This window comes from Malania oleifera, chromosome 5, assembly GCF_029873635.1.
Source record: "Malania oleifera isolate guangnan ecotype guangnan chromosome 5, ASM2987363v1, whole genome shotgun sequence".
Classification (NCBI taxonomy): Eukaryota; Viridiplantae; Streptophyta; class Magnoliopsida; order Santalales; family Ximeniaceae; genus Malania; species Malania oleifera.
The window spans coordinates 54697552-54723359 of record NC_080421.1 but is presented as its reverse complement, the minus strand read 5'-3'; the positions used below and the strand labels follow the sequence as shown (position 1 = coordinate 54723359).

The window sequence follows — 25808 nt, the reverse complement described above, 5'->3', positions numbered from 1 at the left end:
GGTGAGGGTTTATCCTATAAACAGAATAGAAAAGATCAGCATGCTATGAGTTTCCCAACCTTTAGCAAATTAGATAATGGATAAGACAAACCAAAGCTCTTTATGTTCTAAACCTAATGATGCATGCAATGATCAAACCTAACTAGATGGGTTGAATGCTAACTCGCAAGAAGATACAATCCTAGATTCTCATTGAGAGGTTCCAAGTCCTTAACGGGAATGATATGCTAGACTCTTTCCACCTTTGATGAGATGATGAATGTGGGACTGGATGCAAACTCAACAAGCCCCCGTGTGTGGGCTATGCTTGATGCATAAATACTAATATGTGTTAATTAGCTAAATGTAGACAAGTGAAGATGATGTGGGACTATTTAAATCTAGGATGATATGCAATTATCCTAATAAAGAAATCAATATGTGAGAATATACACGAAAGATCTTGAAAAAATTGTAAAATAGAAAGGAAAACCCCCAAGGAAATCTTCGAACTTGGAAAGACATCCTAATTATGCCATTTCCTAAGATGTTGGCCTCCTATAATCAACTATGTGCATGACATCGGGTCTAAACCCTATTGGTGAATGTTTCCAAGTTGTTTCCACAAGCTTTAAAAGCTTGGAAAGGATGTAATTTTAGTGAGATGTTTCGTGGGCTCACGCAAAGACTATTGTCTCGCGAAAGCAAACACTATTCCATCCATATCTAACCCTAAAAGGATGAGCCGAGGTAGAAGGTTTGTGAGTGTGTGCATGAATATTATCTCATAAACCCGAGTACATGCAACCAATTAAGAGAAAGTAAGCAAACAATTACAATGTGGAAGAATCAAAATCATGTCTAATTTGATGTTTGAACAAACCGAAGTTATCCTTTGGCTTGATTCTATAAAGTGCCCAGTAGAATCACCAAGCTATCAACACATTCGAACTAGGATCTGAAGCCTTGATTTGGGAGGCAACCCTGAAAATGATGAATGTGGGGTTTTATCATGTTGCCACTAACTTTTTTGTTTTTTGTTTTTTGTTTTTTTGGTTTTTTTAAACTTAGTTGTGGTTAAGTTCACCTACTTGTCACCAATTAATTGGTCTCAGGATCAACCTAGGTCCTAGAAATCAATAATCATGGTTTGAGATACCAAAAAGTAGGTTCAAGAGTATGATTGCGTGAGAGGAAGGTATTAGCACCCCTTACACACTCATCCTTTCAAACGGTATCATGATAATTTTGCAATGTTCAATGATTAACCAAGAAAGGATTTTGATTCTTCATTTGATTTTATATTACCTTCCGTTAAATATTGTTCCATCCTATGACCATTGGATATCCCATCAAATCGGAAGGCTTCCCATGCCTCAAGAATCCTAGAAAGAACGTTATCACAACACTTTCACGCTCCCTCTTCGGATTGTTTCAAATTATTATTTTTCGATAAAATTCATTTGGTAATAAATTAACCATATTAGTTAAAGAAAAAAAAATAATAATAAGGGAACCGATATCTAAATTCAATGCTAATGTAAGTAACAATGAGTGTACAATACAGAGGCATAAGAAAACTAAAACTTATCAAATACTAATATAGCTAAACAAGAAAAGTGTAATAATTAAGGAAAAGGAACTTTCTTTAGCCTAAACCCTAGATTTCATCAAACTAAGTAATTCAAGACTTATATAATCAAATTCTTCAAAGAAGAAAGATACTGCTTTGTGTACAACAACAAACAATTTTATTTTATTTTTATTTATCAAGTTTTATGATTTTTTAATAAAAATAATGAAGTCAAGGTCTATATCAAGTTACATAATATAAAAGGGATACATAAAGTCAAAATGCAAGTTTCTTAAATCAAAAGATAGAATCTTAATAAAATAAGAAAGACAGAAAGAAAGAAAGAAAATATAGTAAAATCAACTTTTTATGTACAAAAGAAAACCTTTCCTTCTTGATTTTTTAATTTTTTTTATTGATCAAATAGAAAACCCTAATATATTAAAACACACAAAAAAAAGAAGAAGCCCTAGAACCTAAAAATCAACTATTGAATATTTTAGGAATTTTCTTAAAATTTTTTATAAAAAATTAAGCCACAAAAAATCATAATAACAATAATGACAATAGAAAATAAAATTTTTTATCTAGTTTGTTTATTTTTACCATTTTATTTTAAAAATATTTATGAAGTAATAAATAAATAAATAACAAAAATTTTTTTTTTAAAGAAAATCTTCACTGAGCCGAGTTTGTTCCCCCCCTTTTTTTTTTTCTTCCAAAAATCCTAACATTTAATTCTCTTTAAAATTCTCTTTTCTTTCTTTGATTGGAGACTTTAACACATTGATAAAATACATATTATTATCACAAAGGAGAATTAGAAAACATAACCCATGCTGCAAATAATCCCTTCTTCATTCATATACACAATTTTATTCAAACTATGGAGAGATAATCAGTTAATCTTCATATTAACATATAAAAGCATCTAAGAATTTTGCCCTAATGTTAAAAATTCACGTTAATCAATCACACTTAACAAGCAAAAAATAATAAACATCAAAGAAAGATTAAAAAGATTGTACATTGTGTTCTCATTCAAGAATAAAAACACTAATAAAATTCAATAAAGTTTAGAAGACTAAGAAATAATATAATATTCTTCTGTTAAATCTTCTTGTACACTGCTTCCTCCCAATCTTTATCATCTTTATCGTGTGTAGCCTCCTCCTTTTTCTTGAACGTGCGATCCCCTAAAATTGAAAGTATCTCTCTCTATGATTTTCTTCTCCCCTCCTTAAACTTCTCTCTCTCTCTCTCTCTCTCTCTCTCTCTCATACATGATAACATGAGAGTCCCCTTCAACCTAACTAATTACCTTCTTTTTATAAGCAGTTTTCCCAACTAACCTCACAAGACAAAGCATGTGCCTATACTATACATTATTTTTGAACCTTCTGTGTTTCGTCTTCACACGTGTCTTCTTCTGACGCGTGAGTGAAGCATGGGATTTGGGGAGGAGCATGCAATCTTTTGCCAAACATGGGCTGCTGCTCTTCCTGTTCAAGCAAGCACTGTTCAGTGATTGCTTGTGGAAAGCTCGTTTGTGAAGTAGGTGGATGCCACGTTTTGCCCCTCTCCTTTAGCTTTTGCTCGTACTATATATTCATCCTACACGCTACCAATAGTGATCCAATCCAATACTCTTTTTGGATTTTTTTTTCTTCCTCTATACTATTGGCAAGATAGACTTTGGTGGATTCCTGCGGCGGGCTCAGCTCAGTTGGCAAGCGCGAATTCCGGAAGTGCCGCTTGACGGTTAGCAGAAATGCCTCCCGGGTTCGATTCCTGCGGCGGGCTCCTAAATTAACCCCTCTGTGGTGTGTGTGGGGCCACCGCTACAGGGCGTGGGATTAGTCATGACCGGTGCGGCGGATGGTAAAACGGACGTCGTTGACGGTTGTGGACACCCGGCGATATTATAAAAAAAAAAAAAAAAGAGATAGACTTGGTGGAGATTTGGTTTCTTGAGCACTAGAAATGGTTCCATGCCCCCTTGGGGACCCTTCAGCTCTCGACAACTTCCCATCCATCAAGCTCCTCTTTCAATCGCTCCCTTTTCTGATCCCTCTCACTAGCTGTCTCTTCCTCTCCTCTTAACCATAGGGTCTCATTCCCCTGTCTGTTTTTTTTTGAATCCTCTAATCAGATCTAAGAAGGAGACTGGAGGTGATGGAGGATTGCTAGCGGCGACGTTGGTCGGACAATCAAGTATTCCGACAGTGGCGCCATTGACTAGCTGGCTAAATATAACGCCAACAGTGATGGATAGATGGTGGAATTTCATAGCTTTTTGCTGTTTCTTTCAAAAATCATGGATTTATTGTTCCTCTTTTATCTTCCTAACTTGAAGTCAGAAGCCCAGGAAACAAAACTTTAAATACCATGAATTCAAGCCAATGAGTTGATCGTGGATTTTTGTTCAGTTGTGGTTGAAACAATGTGCATTGTGCTCAAGCGATGGAACTGTGACATGTATTGATTATGTGCATTTTTTTGTTTATTAATTTTTTACTCCCATTCTTGGTGTATTCAGTTGCTTCATTCGATGGCAAGAACTTCTAACTACGATACACTGGAGCAGAAGTAATAGACTATACTTGATAATCAAGGTTCATGCTATTCTGCTTCATAGTGTTTTTTTTTTTTTTCACGTTGTTGCTACCGATTGTAAAAAAATGATAGGTTGAAAGGGAAATCGTTGAATTTCAAGAATACAAATTATGAAAGAATGCATATAGGAAGAATTGAGAATTGAAGGTGCTCCTTGTGATCACCTATGTGTAGACAATGCATCTTTATTCTCCTATTTATCTTCTCCTCTCTGCATTTGTTAGTAGCTAGGTAGGAAAAAAAATGTTTCTCCATTTTTAATGCCAAATATTGCTAGGAGGGTGTCAATTTTCATCAACATGTAATTTATTGAATGAAGCTCATTTTTTCATTGGAAATTTATGAGTTATAATATTTAAAATAATTCAACAATATGTTATAGTTCAATTTTATGTGTTCACTATCAAAATCCATTTTCAAATAAGGCATTTTTTTTTTCAATAGACTTGATTTATGATGTTTTGCTCCATAAATTCCTAATTGGTAACAATTTTTTTTTTTTTTAATTTCTTTGACTTTATTAGTTTTAAACTTTGGGCTTAAATATTTTTTTTCCTTTTTCATTCGCCATATTTTAATTATCACCTTAAATCTATCTTTATCTAAAAGGATTTAAGTGAGGGTGCTCCTATTGCACTATAAAATTTCTATATGTTGCTTTTTAATTAAAATTCTTTTGTATATTAAAGGCTTAAAGCATCAGACAACATTGCGCAATCATCTTTCTCGTTGTTTTTTATAACATCTTATCTATGACTTGTCATCAAGTTCAAGACTCATGTTTCCCTTTTAAGATGGTCATGCATAAATAGAACTAATCAATGAAAGCTTTATTTAACAGCTTGCTAAGTAGTGAACATTCAATTTTGTAAAAAAATCTACGAATATCAAGTCTACCGTATTATTGTTGGAGTGTGGACAACTTATTAGTTTCCTATTTCTCTACGTTTAGTTTTCATTCATTTATATTGACTAGTATCTAATTATATAATACTACTATATAATGACTCTGATTTGTGCCTTATTAGCTAATAAACTAAAGATCAATGAATTAGCTATTATTGCCCATTGTAACAAATAGTTTCTCCTTTCCTTTATCCTTCTTTTAATGTCTTGGAATAAATTTTTTTTCCATGCCTTTTAGTTCATTTTGCTTTTTCATTATTTAATTATTTTTCTCTGTTACCCTAACATTTCTCTCCATTACTTCGTGTCGATAACTGAATAACAAAATTAAACCACTGTAAATTTTTTTTTTTAAAGAAACTAATCTCAAGACCGCAAAGGGTAGGAGAGACCTTGTTGATCGGCTTACCTACTCAATTGTGTAGAGAGTGTTAAATTGTTATTCCCTAATTTATTTTTTATTTTTATTTTACAATTATTAGAATTGTCAACATTTAAAAATTAGATAGTGTATAATTTTTAATTCCCTAATTCAAAATGACAGATAATTTTTCCGCTGTTCTTTTACCATATTTCATGTGGATTTATTGACATTCTCAACATAGCTATGGCTATATCTAGTAAAATAAATTTAGCTTTTATTTTACTTTCATCAATTGAATAATCAGTGATTTATTTATATTATATATAAACTCTCTACATCAATTTATTTATTTACTCAAATAAATGAATTAAATTACTCACGGTATTTAGTCATACATATTTATCAGATTCATAATGCATAATTTTTTATTAATTTAATCGTTAAAAACTTAGATGTTCAATAAAGATGGATGTGGTCATAGTAAGTTAGAAATAAGTGAGCTTTGATTTAAATTGAAAGGAAGGTAGTTATGACCGTAAAACTTAGAAAAGCAACGTTCATTTGGTGCTTGAATATATTATTAATTTTTTTTAAAAAAGTGGGAAAATGCTTTTCCATGGATTTGTGGGTTTAAAGTTTTAAAGTTTAAAGGAGGGATGTATGTGCGTATGCTAGGAAAGTAAGCCGCACCTTTTCTTTTTATTTAGTTTTTAAATTTTTATTATAATAATATTGTGTGCAGAAGAGTGAGACCAATGACTTAGACTTAGAAGGGAGGCAGCAACCATCGTCCACAGCAGAATCTTAGCTGGATGCAGTGCCCGTTGCATTTCAACCTTTTCACCACCCTCCATCCCATCGTCTTCCTCCTTTTCTCAATTGCCAATTTCCATTACTACCCATCTCTCTCTCTCTCTCTCTCTCTCTCTCCTTTTTCAGTGACATGCTTTCTCTCTCATCACCGAAATAGTCCCCACAAAGCATCCGCCGTCACTGCATTCTCTCTCTCTCTGGCATACTGACACTACAATGCCCGCAGCCATTGCCGCCGACTTCGTTTTCTTCTTCTTCTTCACCTTCCTTCTCTTATCGTGCGCACCTCACCTCTTAACCTGCACCCCTGCAGCTGCGGTGACTGTCGGCCGCAGGATCCTCCACCAACAGTCCTTTTTCCCTCTAGATTCCACTGCTCCCTCTGCACCCCCTTCTCTTTCTCCGCCGGCCCCCGACCCCAAGCTCCCATTTTCCACTTCTCCCCCTAACCAGAGGCCTTTCTTCCCAACCTCGCCCTCCGCCCCGCCTCCTCCTTCCCCTCCCTCCGTCGCCGGCGATGCCTCGTTTCCCGCCAACATTTCCAGTCTCAGTGTCCCCAAGCCCATCCAGCCGAAATCCTCCCCCCACACCCTCATTGCTGCCATCGCGGCCGTCGTCTTCGCCGCTCTCCTCGGTGCAGCCACTCTCTTCTATTATTGCCGACGTAAGACGCGGCGGCGGCATTTGGCCGGCGATAAGACTTTCCCATCCGATACCAGTCGCAGGCTGTTTCCTTCGAATGCCGAAACCGCCGGTGCGAGGAGTTGCAGAGTGAGAACCGCTTCCGGCACTAGCTCCGAGTTCCTCTATCTAGGCACTCTCGTTAATTCTTGCGCAATCGATGCGGGTAACGGCGTTAACGGGGTCTCGCCGTTGAGGAAGCTTGATTCGCCGGAGCTCCGCCCGCTTCCGCCGCTGACCCAGCAGAGTTTTAGGCAGAATTCTGGAAATGGCGATTTGGGTTCTGGTGGGGATGACGAAGAAGAGGAGTTTTATTCTCCGAGAGGGTCTCCGACCGGCCGCGAGAGCGCGCACAGTGTTGGATCGGGTTCCAGGAGTGTGTTTGCGACTATGGCGGTGGAAAATTTTGGAGGCAGGAGCAGCGATCAGAGCTCTGCTTCGTATTCGTCTTCCACTTCGGCCTCGCCTGCCCGATCGATGTCAATTAGCATTTCTCCGCCGGTTAGTTTGAGTCCGAGAAGCTCAAGACCAAAGTCGCCGGAACTCGTAGCTGTTCAGGCTCCTCCTCCTCCGCCACCTCCACCTCCACCGCCGCCGCCACCACCTGCGCCATTCCGGAGTATCGCGAACAGAATAGAGTCCCCCTCTTCTTCGTCGCCTTCTTCATCGCGAAGAGAATCGAACGTTTCAGAACAAGATCAGCAGTCTCCGGCGAGACTTATCAGTGTTCACCAGATCTCGCTGCCATCGCAGCCGCCGCCGCCTCCCCGGCCGCTGCCACCGCTTCCGATGCAGTTGGCGTCTTCAAATCCTTCGCCACATGCAATTTCCAGACCGCCACTTCTTGTAACCCCTTCAATACCTTTCATGTCACATAAGCCCGCAAAGGCTTCTCAGATTGGGTCGCTGTCTGAGTATGAGAATTTGGGGAAAAATGAGGAGACTCCGAAACCAAAGTTGAAGCCATTGCACTGGGATAAAGTAAAAGCACATTCTGACCGCGAAATGGTCTGGGATCAGTTGGGATCTAGTTCATTCAAGTAAGATACTCAACGAACAATAAATAATTCGTCACTTGTGTTTTGCATTTGGTTCTGTCTTCCTGTGCTTTTTCTATTGGCTTGGTTTCTTTGTAATTGCTGATCTTTACTTTGCTAAAGCTATATTCCTACAATAAGTTGTGGTATTGTGTTGGCTGCAGGTTGAATGAGGAAATGATTGAAACACTTTTTGTTGTAAATACCTCAAACCCAAATTCAAAGGAGGCACATAAAAAATCACCCTTTTCTCCGCTGAATCAAGAGAATAGGATACTGGATCCCAAAAAGTCACAGAACATTGCAATTTTGCTAAGGGCTCTCAATGTGACCATAGAGGAAGTTCGTGATGCCTTTTTAGAAGGTAACTGCTTATTTACTTTTGCCTAGCACTCAAAGGTTGCACTGATTGTGTTTACACTGCAATTCAATTTGCTTCGGTCGCGGAGAGTGTGATAGTTCATACATTGAGCTTTTTACTCAATTATGTTTTTCAGTAGTTTGAATTTTATCTGGAAATAAGAACTCTCAAGCCTCAACACACATAATTGGATTGTGGTGAAAACAAAAAGGTTCTTCATTATGCCTTTTGTACACCATGCATTTATATCTACCAGCAAGCACTTATCTTCTCTCATTTTCTCTCTCTCTCTCTCTCTCATGCTAAAGAGCACCCACATGCAAGACACCCATACCCTTGTTGAGTGAACTTAAAGAAATCTGTTTGTGGGACCCTGATTAATTTTGGTTTGAGAAAAGTAAAATGGTATATGATTATGTTCACATCAGCTTGTTGCTGAGAGTGTCAAAACAGTACATTCTACTAGTCTAAACTTGACATTTGTGGATTCATGGCAGTAGCTCCTACAGGTAGGAGGGTGAATTAACTGCAAGCTAAATTGCAGCTTACATTTGAATATTGTTAGAGGTTATTTATGTCTTTTAGTATTATTATTATTGAGTGTGTTAGTATGTTAATTAGTGAGAGTTAGTAAGGATATTATTATCATTAGAATGTATTTAATTTGTATTATAAATAGAGGGAGAGACGTATCTTCAAGTTAGTGATTCACTCGAAAAATGAGCAACTCGGAAGCTATCCTAAGTATAGGAGTTTAGTCGTGTAATACTTAGCCTAAGAACCAGATCGTCTCCGCAGGGAATGCAGTTTAATTCCAAATTTTACGTAATTCCAATAAGCAAATAAGAAACAAAAGGGTCACTGAACACAGTTCAGATTTGGGTTTTCTGGGATGTTTGAGATTTCTTTTGAAGAATGAAAGCAACGTGAAATTTAAACTATTAATCCTAACACAAACTAAATTTAACAATGAGAAACGGAAATCCTGTGTTTAATAGCCAGGCAAGAATTGAAACACGTGTTGAACTTTAGAAAAAGATTAAAAACGATAACTTTAAGCACAAACTTAAGCATGCAATTAAAAAAACTCAATCAAACTTAACTTCAACAAGAACCAAATTTTTTACGCAATCAAGAACTTAAACACAAATTAAAACTTTAACCACTAAACAATAACGGAAATACGATAAAAAATTCAGACTTTAATAAAACTAAACTTAAACTTAATAGAACTCAACAAAATTTAAATTTTAAAGACGACAACTAATTTAAATCCTAAAGAAGATATATTTTTTTATTTTTGTATTTAATTCTTTTCTTTTTTTTTTTCTTTCAAGAAACCAAACGGAACTTCAATCAATAAGAAAAAAAAAATAGCTCAAACAAAAACTAAGTCTAGTACTAATATTAATTGAGCGAAAAATAAAATAAATAAACTTTCGTAATAACACCCAAACAATATTTAAAAATTAAAACTTTAAATTAAATTCTATAAAAAAAATAAAAAATTTTCAAATATTTTAAAAAGCAAGAACAAAGGAGCTTAAAGGAAAGAGAAGAAAGAAAAGAGAAAGAAAGAGAAAGAAAGAGAGAGAGAGTTGTGGCTGGCTGGCCGTATGGAGGTAGCAGCATCCGTGGCTGGCCGTGAGAGAAGAGGTAGCCGCAGCAGCAGCAAAAGGGGACCTTCTCGAATGCAGCAGATACAGCAGCACCAGCAGCTTCGGGTTGCAGGCAGCAAGGAGGAGCAGCAAAGGAGGAGGTCTCGGCTTGGCTTCAAGCAGCAGGTTCGGGTTTAGGGGAATTGCAGCAGAGCACAGGCATGGCACTCGGGACCTTCAGCAGTAACAATGGAACAAGGCAGCAGCAGGAACAAGGGAGAAGAAAAGAAGAGAGAGAGGATTGCTAAAATAAACAAAGAGAAGAAAAAAAGAGAGGGAGAGAATTGAGGGAGAGAGCAACCGAGAGAAGAGAGAAATCTGGAGAGTAAAAACAAAGAGAAGGAAGAAGAGAGAGTTGGAGGCAGTGTGATAGCTGTCCAAAGAGAGGAGGAAAAAAAATAATATATGTAGAGCCCCCCCCCTCTTTAACCCTACGTCCAGTGCACAAGCCCAAAAGGACCCGGCTGCATGGCCGGGTCAAATCATTCTTATGTTTATATTTTTATTTCTTTTCTTCATTTGTTTCTTCCTTTTTAAATTTTCTGTTTCCTAGCGAACAAGCCCGAGTTTGACCGTCCTAGAGTCCGTATCTCTCAAAACTCGAAACACAAAAGTTGTAGAGCTCTTTCTTAACTTTCCACAGAATTTCAAATCACCTCAATCGGAGCTCGGATGGGGAAATTATGCCCGAATTACGTAGTTCAATCGGTTTTTAGCTTCCAATAGTTTGCAATAAAAAATATCAAAAATTCATAAATTACTCAATAAAATTCAAATATTATAAATAGAACAAAATGTTAAAATATTGAGAGTAATAAGGTATTTAATTAAAAATATAATTTTTAATGCATGAATTAAAACACCTAAGTACTCAATTTAAGCACGTAATCACACCCCCTAACTAATGTTTTTGCTAGTCTCTAGCAAAATGAATTCTAGGGCGGTACCTACAAATACTAATCCCAACAACATGAAATGAATGCACATGTGACCCAACCATACCATATTACATACAAGAATATAATCAAATTTCACACTAGCTCATTATATACAATGCATGCAACTCCGAAGTAAGTCATTCATGCAAATTTCATCGTTATATAGCCATTAAGAACAGTAACTCACATGAAGTTACCCAGCGGTACAATTCAAAGTTAATGTAGTTATATAAATTCGAGTATAAACATGTGAAATCTTGAGATATGTGTAACGTGCATGACTTGTCACATCTAGGATACTAGTAGACACCTGCAGAACGGTCGTTTTGACTCGGCCTAACTGGTATACCCTCAAAAACACTCAAAAAGAATGAGTTTACTCGTCATATGTGAGGAGTGTCGCGATCAAACATCCCATATATTGCAAGGAACAAACGCTAAATGTATGGAGTGGACTAGTCTGAAAAGGATCCAGCCTATTTGTGAGGTGTTGGGTCCTTTACCCTAGCATCTTCTCACCTACTCGCCATATCCAAACTAAACCACCCTAGATCAACTTATTCACAAATCAGACGTGAATACATATGAGATATTAAGCGGTTGAAGAATCTTCATATGTGGAGAACACGTATCGTGTCTCTGACTTTTTGTGGTATTTGTGTGGAGTAGGTATTAACATTTCATTTCATGTGCATTTTTATTTTTCTTATTCTTTCTTATGCTCATTTCTTAATTCTTTCTTGTCATGGTCAATTAGGACAATCATTACACTTTTTTTGTTGTCTTCATACCACCAATGTGAATTAAGTTCGAACAATAGTACATGAACTAAGTCTATCTCTAGGGGTGGCTCAGCCTTCACATCTTGAGTAGGCTACAAGACTTAGGTTTCTATCTCTCTACTAGATGCCACCTCTAGGCTAGCAAGTAAAAAAAAAACAGAGACTAGTGTACAAAGAATCATCCAGAAAAAAGAGAACTAAGTTTCATTGATGTTAACACTCAAAAGGACGATAAATAGCTCAAGGATACCTCACAAGGTGTCATAATTGCCACGGGTGTTCTCTTAGTGCTTATAAGGAACCCTAAGTGCAATGAATCACGTGAATGTGTCTATTCAGTCTCATGAGATACCATGTAAATACAAGAGTTTATATAGCTAAATTAACACGAATGAACTACTAATAAACTTTTATGGAGTTACAAAGTCATATAAAGAGAAACTACCCATAAATGACTCGAGTGTGTAATTCTTAGGTTATATGCAAGTATGTGAAGGGTATAAGTCAGTGTTAATCATGACATAATCATCTATCTTCAATACTCTTTCTTTTCTTTTTTTTTTAATTAATTAATACAAAATTCAGCAAGTGGACGTGCACAGTGTCTCGCATGTAAATTCTCACCCCCCCAATTAAAGTGGAACATTGTCCTCAATGAGAAAGCGTAGGGGAAATAGAAAAATTGTGCACGGATGAACAAACTAATAGAAAAAAAAAATACAGAAAATCACTACCAACTAATACAATAGAAAAAGAAAAGAGAAATGCAAATAAAGAAAACAAATAAAATAAAAAGAAAGAGAAAGAAAAGTAATGAGAGAGAGGTCAAAAAACTTCCCTAGGGTCTTGTAGAAGCAGAGACCTCTTTATTTGGATCGAAGGGAATCATGAGAGGCTTGAGCTGTTGTCCATTGACCGTGAAGTTGTTACCATTCTTTGGAACCACAATGTCCACTGCGTCGTGAGGATGAACGTGTTCAACGATATACAAGCCACCCCATTAGGACCTCAGTTTCCCGGGAAACAGAGTTGCAGAAAAGATCTTGCTGATTCGGGAAAAGTTGTTTATCCTTGATTTTATGCAGTAGCTTCATCCGCTTCTTCACTAAGCGGTCCTTGTCATAAACTTTCTTCTTGGATTCTTTAAGCTCACACACCTACAACTTTCTCAAACCTATGACATTATCAAGTGAAAAGTTAATCTGTTTTATAACCCATAATATAGAATGCTGAATCTCAATAGGTACATGACATGCCTTACCATAAGCCAACCTGTAGGGAGACACCCCTAAGTTTGTCTTGAATGCAGTTTGGTAGACATAGAGTGCATCATAGTAGTTAGAGGCGCGAGGCGAGCCGAGGCGCAAAGGGTCTTTGAAGCCGAGGCGCGAGGCGAAGGCGCGCGCCTCATGAAGGTGAGGCGCACAATTATTAAAATGAGGTAAAATGTCTATTTGGGGTAATTGATATATGAACATATGAATATCTAGTAATATTAGAATTTAAAATGCCAAAAAACTCAATTACAAAATTGAAAATTTAGCCCAAAAGCATCAACAATTCAACATAGTTCAACATCAAAAGAAAAGAGTACAAATCAAAAAATAGTAGCTATATTTCAATAAAAAAAATAAATATTATGTATTAGTTATAATTTATAAACTCACATTAATTAAACTAAATATTACAAATTAAAAAATAGTAGCTAAATTTCAGTAAAAAGAATAAATATTATGTATTAGTTATAACATATAAACTTGCATTAATCAAACTAATTATATAATTAGTAATTACATATAAAGAAGAAGAAGAAAAAGAGTAGTCAAATTTCAATAAAAAGAATAAATATTATGTATTAGTTATAATTTATAAACTTACATTAATTAAACTAAATATTATAAATTTAAAAACAGTAGGTAAATTTCAGTAAAAAAAATAAATATTATGTATTAGTTATAATTTAAAAACTTAAATTAATTAAAGAAAATATTTAATTTATAAGCTTACATATAAAGAAAAGAAAAAGAGAAGCAGCAGGCAGCAGTCAGCAGCACGCAGCATGCAGCACGTAGGCAACAGGAAGAAGAAGATGAAGAAGAAAAAGAGAAGCAGAAGGCAGCAGGCAGCAGTTAGCAGCACGTAGCACGCAACAAGCAGGGAGCAGGAAGAAGAAGAAGAAGAAGAAGAAGAAGAAGAAGAAGAACTTGCGAGGGCTCCTGCTGGTTGGAAACGAAGTCGCGAAGGGTCATGCTTCTTCAAAATGTCGAAGACGAACTCACGATCCTGGTTCGAAGCTCGAAGACGAAGACGAAGTAGCGAAGGCTCCCGGCTGGTTCGAAGGCTCGCAGACGAGCTCACGTTGCTGGTTCGAAGGATCGCGAAGGCTCCTGCTGGTTCGAATGTGCAAGACGAACTCACGAAGGGCTTTGAAGGGCCGAGAGGGGCGAGGGCTATGTTCGTTCGAGTCGAAGGAGGGCTACGGGTCTGGCTGTGGCTAGTTCTCTACTTTAAATGGCTAAAAATTCACAAGGCGCGACTCACTGTGCCTGTCGCCCCAGTGCGCCTTGTCTCGCCTAGCGTCGCCTCTTGCAGGTCGCCTCGCCTCACCTGGTTTGAGGCACAAGCCTCTTCGCTTCACTACGCCTTGCGCATGAGGCGCGCTTTTAACTACTATGGAGTGCATCAACCAGTTTCTTGAACCTGGCATTTCGATTAGGGCAACCTGTCTTCTCAAGTATGATCTTGATCTCTGCAAAGAACTAACGCTTATCCTGCGTTATCCCATGTTCTGGCGTTCGATCGGCGACAAGGTAGTTCACTATATCATCAAACCAAGGACCGCATGACATGTCATTGATAGGATAGATGATGTCAGAATCTAACATCTTCAGCACTTCTTTCTTTACCACCTTCGTCATGGTTGGGTTCAATCTCCATTGCGCATCACAGACTGGTATTGCATCTATCTCTGTAGACTGCCCCCTCTGATTCAAGTAACTCTTTAATCAAGGGAAATTTTTCATCAAATATCTCAGGTTGCTCGGGAGCTTCATTCTCAATGCACCATCAAAACCAAATGCCAACAACAGTTCTAACATATCCGAGTCATTTACCACATCTACTGCGTGTACCTTTGAATCATCACACCCAGTCGACGTCTTATTAAACACGTTCATCTCCAATGTCATATTTCCGAACGTGAGCTTAAGTACTCCGCTTCAACAATTAATCAAGGCATTAGAAGTAGCAAAGAATGGTCGTCCAAGAATAATAGGTGTCTGGTAGATGTTGGAGACAGGCTGCTGCATATCCAAAATCACAAAGTCCACTAAGTAATAAAATTTGTCAATTTGTACTAATACATCTTCAATAACACCTTGTGGAGCTTTTAGTTATCTATCTGCCAATTGTAGCATCATGGGTGTTTTCTTCAGCCCACCTAAACCCAACTGCTCATATATTGAAAATGGAAGCAAGTTTAGACTACTCCCCAAATCAAGTAAGGCTCTCCCAATACGAGATTTACCAATTATGATAGAAATAGTGGGGGAACTAGGATCTCTGAGCTTCTGAGGAGTCTGATTCAATATCAACGCACTAACTTGCTCGGTCAAGAAAACTTTCTTCTTCACGTTCAATTTCCTTTTTATTGTGCATAGATCCTTCAGATATTTTGCGTATGTAGGAACTTGTTGTATGGCATCCAGAAGTGGAATGTTGATCTTCACCTATTTGAAGATTTCTTGAATCTCAGTGTAATACTTATTCTTTTGACCAGATGTCAACCTATGAGGATAGGGTACCACGGGTTGATACTCCTTAACAGTCTCATCCTTTTTATTATCTGGCTTCTTTGAATCTGAGCCTACTTCATCTGATTTTTCATTTCCCTCGTCTGTCTCAATTGCCTCTTCAGGTGTTGGAGCAACTGTTTGTTGATCAACAGACATTTTAGGACGGGAAACTTCTTTTCCACTTCTCAAGGTAATAACCGCCTTCGCCGTTTCAATAGAATCTCCTGAAACAATATGCACTGGTTGCTGTTGTTGTTGATATACCTGGGGATTAGGTTGAGGTTATGCAGGAAATTTCCCTTTTTCTAAGGTATTTTGCTGTGTACTTATCTTATTCATGGTGTTTCTCAGTTCACTGATGGCTTGAGTATTTTGACCATTGGTTGTGACGTGAATCTGCATGAATTGCTGAAACATATTCGCCATCTACGTCATGCTTTCATCAGAAGATTTCTTTGATGGAATAGGAGCTAAATTTAGTTGAAATCCCGGAGGTGTGTAGCTTTGAGAGACTTGTTGCGGCTGATACTGCTGTTGAGAAGCTGCAATTGAGTGATATAGCGGCTGTGGAGGTGGAGCATAAAATTGAGGAAATTGCTGAAACTGTGAGGAAGATGAACCAGACTGATCGTTCCTCCATGATAAGTTCGGGTGATTCCTCCATCTCGGATTATAAGTGTTCGATAATGACTGATTTTGAGATTTGTTGATCCAATTTACTAACTGCATCTGATCAGATCCATTCTCCTGCAAAATTGGTAAAAGCGGACAATCCTCCACTGATTTCGCAGCTTTCACTTTCTCTAACTCCATAACCTCTATTTTTTTAGACAATGCAGCAACAAGAGCTCGTAAATTAGTTTCCTCTTTGACCTCGTATCTACCTCCACCACTGATTGCTCTGAGAGGTTGTGCTACCATTGGTGCTCGGTCATATCATGTGTTCCATTGTTGGACACTTTCAGCTAAATAATCTAAGAATGATAGAGTCTCATCCGGTTCCTTGTTGAAGAACTCCCCGTTGCACATAGTTTGGACAAACTGTTTACATTCAGGGGTAAGTGCAGTATAAAAATAATTCACTAACCTCCAAGATTCGAATCCGTGATGTGGAAATATATTCATCAGCTCCTTGAATCTCTCCCAGCAAGCTTGGAGCGTCTCGTCACCTCTCTGCATGAACTGACTGATCTGCTCCTGCAGGTACAGAGTTATCTGAGAAGGAAAGAACTTATGTAAGAACTCAAGCTGCATTCCAGCCTAGCTAGTAATAGAGTTAGGTCGCAGAGAATTAAACCAGATTTTTACTTTATCTTTCAAAGAAAGAGGAAACATGCGAAGTTTGATATACTCATCGGTTCCGGCCCTATTAATGAAAGTGGTGCAGACCAATTCAAAATATGTCAAGTGCTGGAATGGACTCTCAAAATCCATCCTGTGAAACTGGGGTATCACAGATAACATACCATGCTTAATTGTGAAGTTCGGTGCATCTTGTGGTAACACAATGTAGGAAGGTGTAGATGTGCGTGTAGGCTGTAGAAAATCATGAAGTGTACATGGTGCAGGTGCAACCATTACTTCCTCAAAGAATTCTTCAAGCAGATTACTCAAATCAATTTCAGAATCACTCGTAAAAGTAACAGGAGAACAATCAGATTCTGTGCTTTGTGTGTCACTACTAGTGCTAAGTGAAATTTTGGACAGTTTATTCGAAATATCTCGGACCCAAGGCATCAAACATCAATTCAAACAGCAGGAATTCACCAACACAGCAACAAACAAGTATGATCAAATTTTTTATTATTTTTATTTTATATATATATATATATATATTATTTTTTAATATTTTTTTTTCAATTAAATATAAAAAATAATTAGAAAAACACAAACTTTGAAATTAAAGCTGGCCCCGGCAACGGCGCCAAAAACTTGACTCACTCGAAAAATGAGCAGTTCGGAAAATGAGCAGTTTGGAAGCTATCCCAAGTATAAGAGTTTGGTCGTGCAATACTTAGCCCAAGGGTCAGAACGTCTCCTTAGGGAATGCAGCAGTTTAATTCCAAATTTTACGTAATTCCAATAAAAAAATAAGAAACAAAAGGGTCGCTGAACACAGTTCAGATTCGGGTTTTCTGGGATGTTTGAGATTTCTTTTGACGAATAGAGCAACGTGAAATTTAAACTATTAATTCTAACACGAACTAAATTTAAAAATGAGAAACGGAAATCTTACGTTTAATAGCTAGACAAGAATTGAAACAAGCGTTGAACTTTGGAAAAAGATTAAAAATGATAACTTTAAGCACAGACTTAAACATGCTATTAAAAAAACTCAATCAAACTTAACTTCAACAAGAACCAAATTTTTTACGCAATCAAGAACTTAAACAAAAATTAAGACTTTAACTACTAAACAATAACGGAAATACGATAAAAAATTCAGACTTTAATAAAACTAAACTTAAACTAAATAGAACTCCACAAAATTTAAATTTTAAAGAAGACAACTAATTTAAATCCTAAAGAAGATATATTTTTTTCTTTTTGTATTTTATTCTTTTCTTTTTTTTTTCTTTCAAGAAACCAAACGGAACTTCAATCAATTAAAAAAAAAAGCTCAAACAAAAACTAAGTCTAGTACTAATATTAATTGAGAGAAAAATAAAATAAATAAACTTTCATAATAACACCCAAACAATAGTTTAAAATTAAAACTTTAAATAAAATTCTTAAAAAAAAATAACAATTATTCAAATATTTTAAAAGCAAGAACAAAAGAACTTAAAGGAAAGAGAAGAAAGAAAAGAGAAAGAAAGAGAAAGAAAGAGGGAGAGAGTTGTGGCTGGCTGGCTGGCCGTATGGAGGTAGCAGCAGCCGCAGCAGCAGCAAAAGGGGACCTTCTTGAGTGCAGCAGACACAGCAGCACCAGCAGCAAAAGGGGACGTTCTTGAGTGCAGCAGACACAGCAGCGCCAGCAGCTTCCGGTTGCAGGCAGCAAGGAGGAGCAGCAAAGGAGGAGTTCTCGGCTTGGCTTCAAGCAGCAGGTTCAGGTTTAAGGGAATTGCAGCAGAGCACAGGCATGACACTCGGGACCTTCAGCAGCAACAATGGAACAAGGCAGCAGCAGGAACAAGGGAGAAGAAAAGAAGAGAGAGAGGATTGCTAAAATAAACAAAGAGAAGGAAAAAAGAGAGGGAGAGAATTGAGGGAGAGAGCGACCGAGAGAAGAGAGAAATCTGGAGAGTAAAAACAAAGAGAAGGAAGAAGAGAGAGTTGGAGGCAGTGTGCTGGCTGTCCAAAGAGAGGAGGAAAAAAAATAATATATAGAGAGCCCCCCCCTTTAACCCTATGTCCAGCGCACAAGCCCAAAGGGACCCGGCTGCATGGCCGGGTCAAATCTTTCTTATGTTTATATTTTTATTTCTTTTCTTCATTTGTTTCTTCCTTTTTAATTTTATGTCTCCTAGCGAACTAGAGCCCGTATCTCTCAATACTCGAAACACAAAAGTCGTAGAGCTCTTTCTTGGCTTTCCACATAATTTCGAATCACCTCGATCGGAGCTCAGATGGGGGAATTATGCTCGAATTACGAAGTTCCGTCGGTTTTTTGCTTCCAATAGTTGCCCTGCAATAAAAAATACCAAAAATTCATAAATTACTTAGTAAAACCCAAATATTATATATAGAACAAAATGTTAAAATATTGAGAGTAATTAGGCATTTAATTAAAAATATAATTCTTAATGTATGAATTAGAACACCTAATTACGCAATTTAAGCGCATAATCAGTTAGGTCATTCATTTTAATCAAATATTAATATGGTATTATAGCGTGACCCAACCTAAACCCTATTCTCCTCAGCCGTCGCTGGAAAACACCATTCCCGTGGCAGTCCTTCCCAAATCCACCTCCATCCCATATTATTTCACAAAACCAACCATACACCCGTAAACAAACAACCCCCCCCCCCCCCCCCCCCCCCCGGCGGGGGGTGAAGCCTAACCCACAAAACCCCATCGCCAAAGGAGCCCCCATGCACCGGCCAAATGTCGGTAAGGTCGACCCCATGTGCCAGTGGTGAGTGAATTTCCGACCACTTTTTTCATTTCTTTTCCTCTGCCATGTTTTGAAACCTTCTCTAGACTATATTATCAAGCTATTAGGCCAGTTTTTTGCAAAAAAAATCAACCTTTTTTGACCATGCACTCACAGTATTTCATTAATTTCTATTCAGGGTTTGTGAAGATTTCTTTGTGAGTTTTTTTTGGAGCTGTGGCAGCATTCATATGTTCAGCTGTGAGGCTGTGGGCAGTGCTATATCTGTTGGTGATTTGTTCACCTCATCCATGGTTGTGTTGGTGCTTCACATAGTTTGTGATTGTCCCAATTAGTTTTGATTGTTGTTCTTGTTTTTGGTGTGGTTGCTGATTTGTGAGTGTTGGGATGGAATCTATGAATCCCAAAAATTTGTTTCCTACATCGCTGCCACAAATAACGACTCAAAAGTTGGATGGAAAAAATTATGTTCAATGGTCTAAAGTTGTTCGGATTTATTTAGCAGCATTAGGGAAATCTGACCACATGCTCCAATTTATTCCTTCTAATGAGAAGAGAAAAGACGTGTGGGTTCAAGAAGATGCCTTAATGGTTTCCCTTTTATGGAATTCGATGGAGCCATAGATTGCACGGATGTGTGTGCATCTAGATATGTGTAAGTAGATTTGGGATTATTTCAAACTTACATGTTCCGGTAACATTACAAGTATGTATGATTTATCCCATTGCCCTGGAGTGCTTTAAGTTACAAGAAGGAGATAGGCGTATTGCAGATTATTTTGGGGAGATAAAGCGTATTCATGAGGAGCTTAACGTCGTGCAACCTATAACTGCCGACGTTTGTGAGATGCAGAAACAGAGGGAGTCGATGACAATTCTTCATGTTCTAGCAGGCTTGGGACTCAAGTTTGAGGCACTCAGGTCCCAGATGCTTAGTAGTGTTGAGCTAACATCATTTGTCGATGTTTATTCTTGTGTCCTTCGTGCTTCCTTTAGAATGCATTCTCCTGCTCTTGCATCTAGCTTTGAGAGGACAACCTTTGCTACATAGGGTGATTCTAGTTCTCTACCAAACAACTGCAAAAGTTGTTGAGGTGGTTCGAGTGGTCGTAGTGGTAGAGACGGACAAGGTAGAGATACTCCTTGCAAATGCACTTATTGTGGACAGAGTAATCATGCTATTGAGAAATGTTGGGATCTTAATGGTAGACCTTCACGTGTTACCAATGTAGCCACCACTGACTTCACACCTTTGGGGGCAGCCAATGCAGCCACCAATGGCTCCTTACCTTTGGGGTCGAGTGGGGGGCAACGTATTGCATCCATGTCAGAGGAAGAGTATTCCAAGTTCTAGCAATATCAAGTGTCACAACAAGCTTCTCTTCCTATTGCATCTCTTGCCCAAACAGGTAATCACTCGGTATGCCTGTCATCCAGTACTTCTTGTCCTTGTCCTTGGTTCATAGACTCTGCTACCACTGATCATAATCACAGGTATACCTAGCTTCTTCTCAGCTCTTCAGTGTCCTGCAAATTTACCTTGTGTTACTCTTGCTAACGGAACTACCATTGCAGTCAAGGGAATTGGGACTGTAAATCCCACTTCTTCTATTTCTCTTCCTTTAGTTTAATATATTCCCAAATTTCCTTTCAATCTTATGAGCAGACAAAGCACATTGAATTTGACTGCCACTTTGTTTGAGAGAAACTTGTGTAGAAGCTCATTACAACCGCTTATGTGAAGTCGGACATGCAGCTTGCTGATTGGTTTACCAAAGCGTTGGGGGTTGCTCATGTTAATTCATTTGTAACAAGCTAGGAGCATATGGCATGACATTTATGCTCCAGCTTGAGGGGGAGTGTTAGAGGTTATTTATGTCTTTTAGTATTATTGTTATTGAATGTGTTAGTATGTTAATTAATTAGTTATTAGCAAGAGTATTATTGTCATTAGAATGTTTTTAATTTGTATTATAAATAGATTGACCTATCTTCAAGTTAGGTAATTCATTTTAATCAAATCTTAACAAATATAATGCCTTAAAACTTAAATATTGACATTTCATGTGATGCGCACTTGCCATGTATAATAGAAGCATATTTGGATGCACTTAATACTGTTGGTACTTAATTAAAAAGTTGCTTTAAAATTAAAAAGTTGCTTTACTTGTGTGGTGGGTTGGATCTTTGGGTTTATTAGTTGTAGACTATAGCTTTTATATATACCCCTCATGAATGTCAAAAGCACTTGTTTAAAAATTTTGTGCAAGCCCAATAAACATTCACACACCTTGTTTCACCTACAACAGTTTGGCCTGCACAATTCAGTCAAAAGACAGCACTAGACGAATGGTTGAAGTTTTTCTAGTGATTTTTTCACACATACCCAGGGCAAAGATATGAAAAATAAATCATGATTATCTATTTTTCAACAGAACATATGGTGTTAAAAGCACAAGGACAAAAGAAACTGACATTTCCTGAGGTTTGACAAAAAGACAGGACCTCCTCTAAGGTTTCAAAAAACCCACTGACCTCCCTTGAGATTTCAAAAATTGCACAAACGTCTATGGACATGGATTTTTGAACCCTAGGGGAGGTCTTTGTTTTTTTGTCAAACCTCAAGGGAGGTTAGTGTTTTTCACCCTAATTTTTGTTTCTCATGATTGTTTTTACTCTTGTTTTTATAATTTTTTTTGGGTTCTGCTGATCCATCTCAATGTCAGAATTTTACATATGCTCATTCTGTGTTTATGTTGCTCCCTTTCACTCTATTTTTCCCCATTTCATGTGATTTTGATCTCATTACCTCTGGGCCAGTACTTTTTGTCTTTTCCCTCCTGCTTGCTTGTGCCTTTTTTATTTTTATATTTTAAAAAGATACTTAAACTATGTCAAGTGCCATCTTTTGACTCAATTGTGCAGGCCATATTGTCACTGCAATTCTTTGATCTTAATGTCTGCTATCTTTAATTTTTTTTTTTATTTCTCAAGATTGTACGTGGTTCAATTTTTCCTGTTCTTGCTATTCATCATCTCAACATCTGGACTTTAGACTGCTTATTCTATACTCATTTATTTTACAGCCAATATTGTATCTTAGAGCCTGCTGTCTACCTTAAAGTGTGGTTATTTTGTGAAATTTGTGGAGTAGACTGCATATTCATTGATTGCAAAGTCATGGATTTCCAGTGAATTTAGGTTTGTTTTGGTATTGAGAGAATGCAAATATGGGAAATTATTTAGGAAACTCATCTACTGTTTTATTTCTTGTACAACTGCATAAGATTATTGCTGGTAGCAATGGCTATCAAAATTTAAAAATTGTAGTGTTTTCCTCATTTCTGTGTATGATTTTCTGGGGCATAGACTTTCCATTCTGAATTGTTAATAACCAAGCCGGACAGTATGGTGATTGTATCTAATTCAGGTACACCATACATTCATCACTTGATTTTGTCATACTTACAGATGATGCCTCTCAGCATCCTTTTGTCAAAATGCATCCAAAATTAACTGGTTTTGTTTATATCTATGGAGGAAAGGGCATGCTGCTAATGTATTTTCAACTTGTATACAGGTAATACAGACACACTTGGAACCGAACTTCTTGAAAGTTTATTGAAGATGGCTCCTACTAAAGAGGAAGAACGTCATCTGAAGGAGTACAATGATGATTCTCCATTCAAGCTTGGTCCTGCTGAGAGATTTCTGAAGGCAGTTCTTGACATACCTTTTGCGTTCAAAAGGGTGGATGCAATGCTTTACATAGCCAATTTTGAGTCTGAGATTGAGTACCTCAAAAAGTCTTTTGAAACTCTAGAGGTAACTCATGGCATTTCCATCTCTCTCCTTCTCTCTCTCTCTCTCTCTCTCTCTCTCTCTCTCTCTCTCTCTCATGCACAGACATGCATATTTTGTTTTCTTTTATTTCATATATCCTTTTATTTATTTCTTCTTATTGACCCCTGTTATCTTGTGTGCCCTGTTGCTTTAGTACAGTCTGGTGTTAAATGCTAGTTAATGACCCCCCCATGGCCATCAATTCCTCCCTCGTAATCCCTTTGGTATTATCATATGGATGATATGTTGGGTTGCCCAAGTTTCCCAGCTGGGGGCTAATGAGCAGCATACGCATTTCCACATTTGGATAGCAGGAGCACAACCTGTTCAATGTGCACCCTAGGATACAGATTATGCAGTCTTTTGTTTTACAAGTTACCGATTTTTTCATTTTTTTTTTAATTCTGTTTATCTGCATAGTTTTTGTTATTGACCTATGTCAAATGTTGGTTAAATGACTGTCAAATCCTTCTCCACAGTTCTCTTTGGTGACGTGATGGATGATACATTCCAGGATCAGTGTCTAGGCACATTTGAGTATCAGCAGTATCAGTTGTCCAATGTATAATTTGTTTTTTTGATGGACAGTGGAACTATTTTACAGGCAGTACACTATACTCTTATGTGTTTGTTTGAAAAATTTCTTTGCTACGAGTCATCAAAGATTGCTAATTCAAGGATATTTCTTAGCATCATATATTTTGTGCATGGGGAGAAGCTGATTTTTTGTGTGACCATGCATGTGTTTTTGCTTGTGTGTGCGCGCATGCATGTACATGTGAGTGTTTTACTTGCACTTCCCAAAGGATTGCTATTTGCTAATGAAAGGGAGGGATAGATTTCTTATTTTCCTCAACAAATCCAAGTAGTATCAAATGTTAGTCATTAGAAGCTGCCTTGTGGAGTCAACATTACTGGACTGTTCAATTTCAGACCATGACTGTAATGGTACTTTTTCAGGCAGCCTGTGAAGAATTGAGGAACAGCAGGATGTTCTTAAAGCTTCTTGAAGCTGTTCTCAAGACTGGGAACCGCATGAATGTTGGGACAAATCGGGGTGATGCCCATGCCTTCAAGCTTGACACGCTTCTTAAGCTTGTTGATGTCAAAGGTGCAGATGGGAAAACTACGCTCTTGCATTTTGTTGTACAGGAAATTGTAAGAACTGAAGGTGCACGCTTTTTTAGTGCTGATGAAACCCCAAAATCCACTTTCAATGAAGAGGCAAAGCGTAGGAGGCTTGGCCTGCAAGTTGTTTCTGGTCTCAGTTCAGAGCTCTCCAATGTGAAGAAGGCTGCTGCCATGGATTCTGATGTGCTTAGCAGTGATCTCACCGAACTTTCTAAAGGAATTAGGAACATTGAGGAGATTGTGCAATTGAATGAAGCAACTGGGATGCAGGAAAGCAGCCAGAAATTTTCTGAGTCAATGAGCAGGTTCATGAAAATGGCTGAGGAGGATATTATAAGAACTCAAGCTCAAGAGAGAGTTGCTCTTTCTCTAGTTAAGGAGATAACAGAGTATTTCCATGGAAATTCAGCTTTAGAAGAAGCTCATCCATTCAGGATTTTTATGGTGGTAAGGGATTTCCTTGCTGTATTGGATCGGGTCTGCAAGGAAGTTGGAATGATTAATGAGCAAACAATTGTTAGTTCTGCCCATAAGTTTCCAGTTCCAGTTAATCCAAATCTGGTACCAACTGATACTGGATTCCAAGCAAGGCGGCGGGACAGTTCATCGGAAGATGAGAGCTTGTCTCATTAAAGCCTGTAGCTGCTATCAGGCTTCTCTCTCTCTCTCTCCCTCTCCCTCTTTTTTTTAGGTTGCATTCAGAAGGATTCAACAGGTAGGCTATTGTATGGATTGGTTGGTTGGATTCCACGAAATGTACCCGTGTCTGTATTTATAGAAATTACATGTAAAGGATTTTGCAAGTTGTCTTTTTCAATAGGTAATATATAGAAGAGAATTCCTTGGAGACAGTACAGTTAGATTCCTGAATTTGTTTAACCTGCCTTGGGAACCTATGCACAACTTTTATTTCAGAAATCATGTCTGAAAATTTCAGGACTCAACATTTTAGAATTGGAATTGGAATTTAAATTCAGTTTCTGTTTGGAAGTATGAATGTTGATTAGATTTATATGAATTTAGACAAAATTTAGTAAAATTTGTTGTCGTAAGATCATACATAATTCTGCAAAGTTGTAATTCATTTTGGCTCAAATGACATTGAATCTAAGTGAAGACATGAATTTTCATTTTTTAATAACGGTCCATGATGGTCAGACTATATTAAAATTATTTGAAGTGCATTTTTTAATGACATAAAGACCAGCAAAAATTATAAAATAATAAATATACATAGACACACATGCATGTATATGTATGTATGTATGTAT

The 25808-nt window shown here is 37.5% G+C and overlaps 1 protein-coding gene across 1 annotated transcript; it reads left to right on the top strand.

The window, feature by feature from the left end:
* The first annotated feature begins 6210 nt into the window (after window positions 1-6210).
* On the top strand, window positions 6211-25388 carry LOC131155807 (formin-like protein 1). Its single transcript, XM_058109232.1, has 4 exons — window positions 6211-7972; window positions 8134-8333; window positions 23144-23388; window positions 24367-25388. Exons 1-4 carry the CDS (start codon window positions 6468-6470, stop codon window positions 25168-25170), a joined length of 2754 nt encoding a protein of 917 aa, XP_057965215.1. The 5' UTR covers window positions 6211-6467; the 3' UTR covers window positions 25171-25388.
* Window positions 25389-25808: the final 420 nt, after the last annotated feature.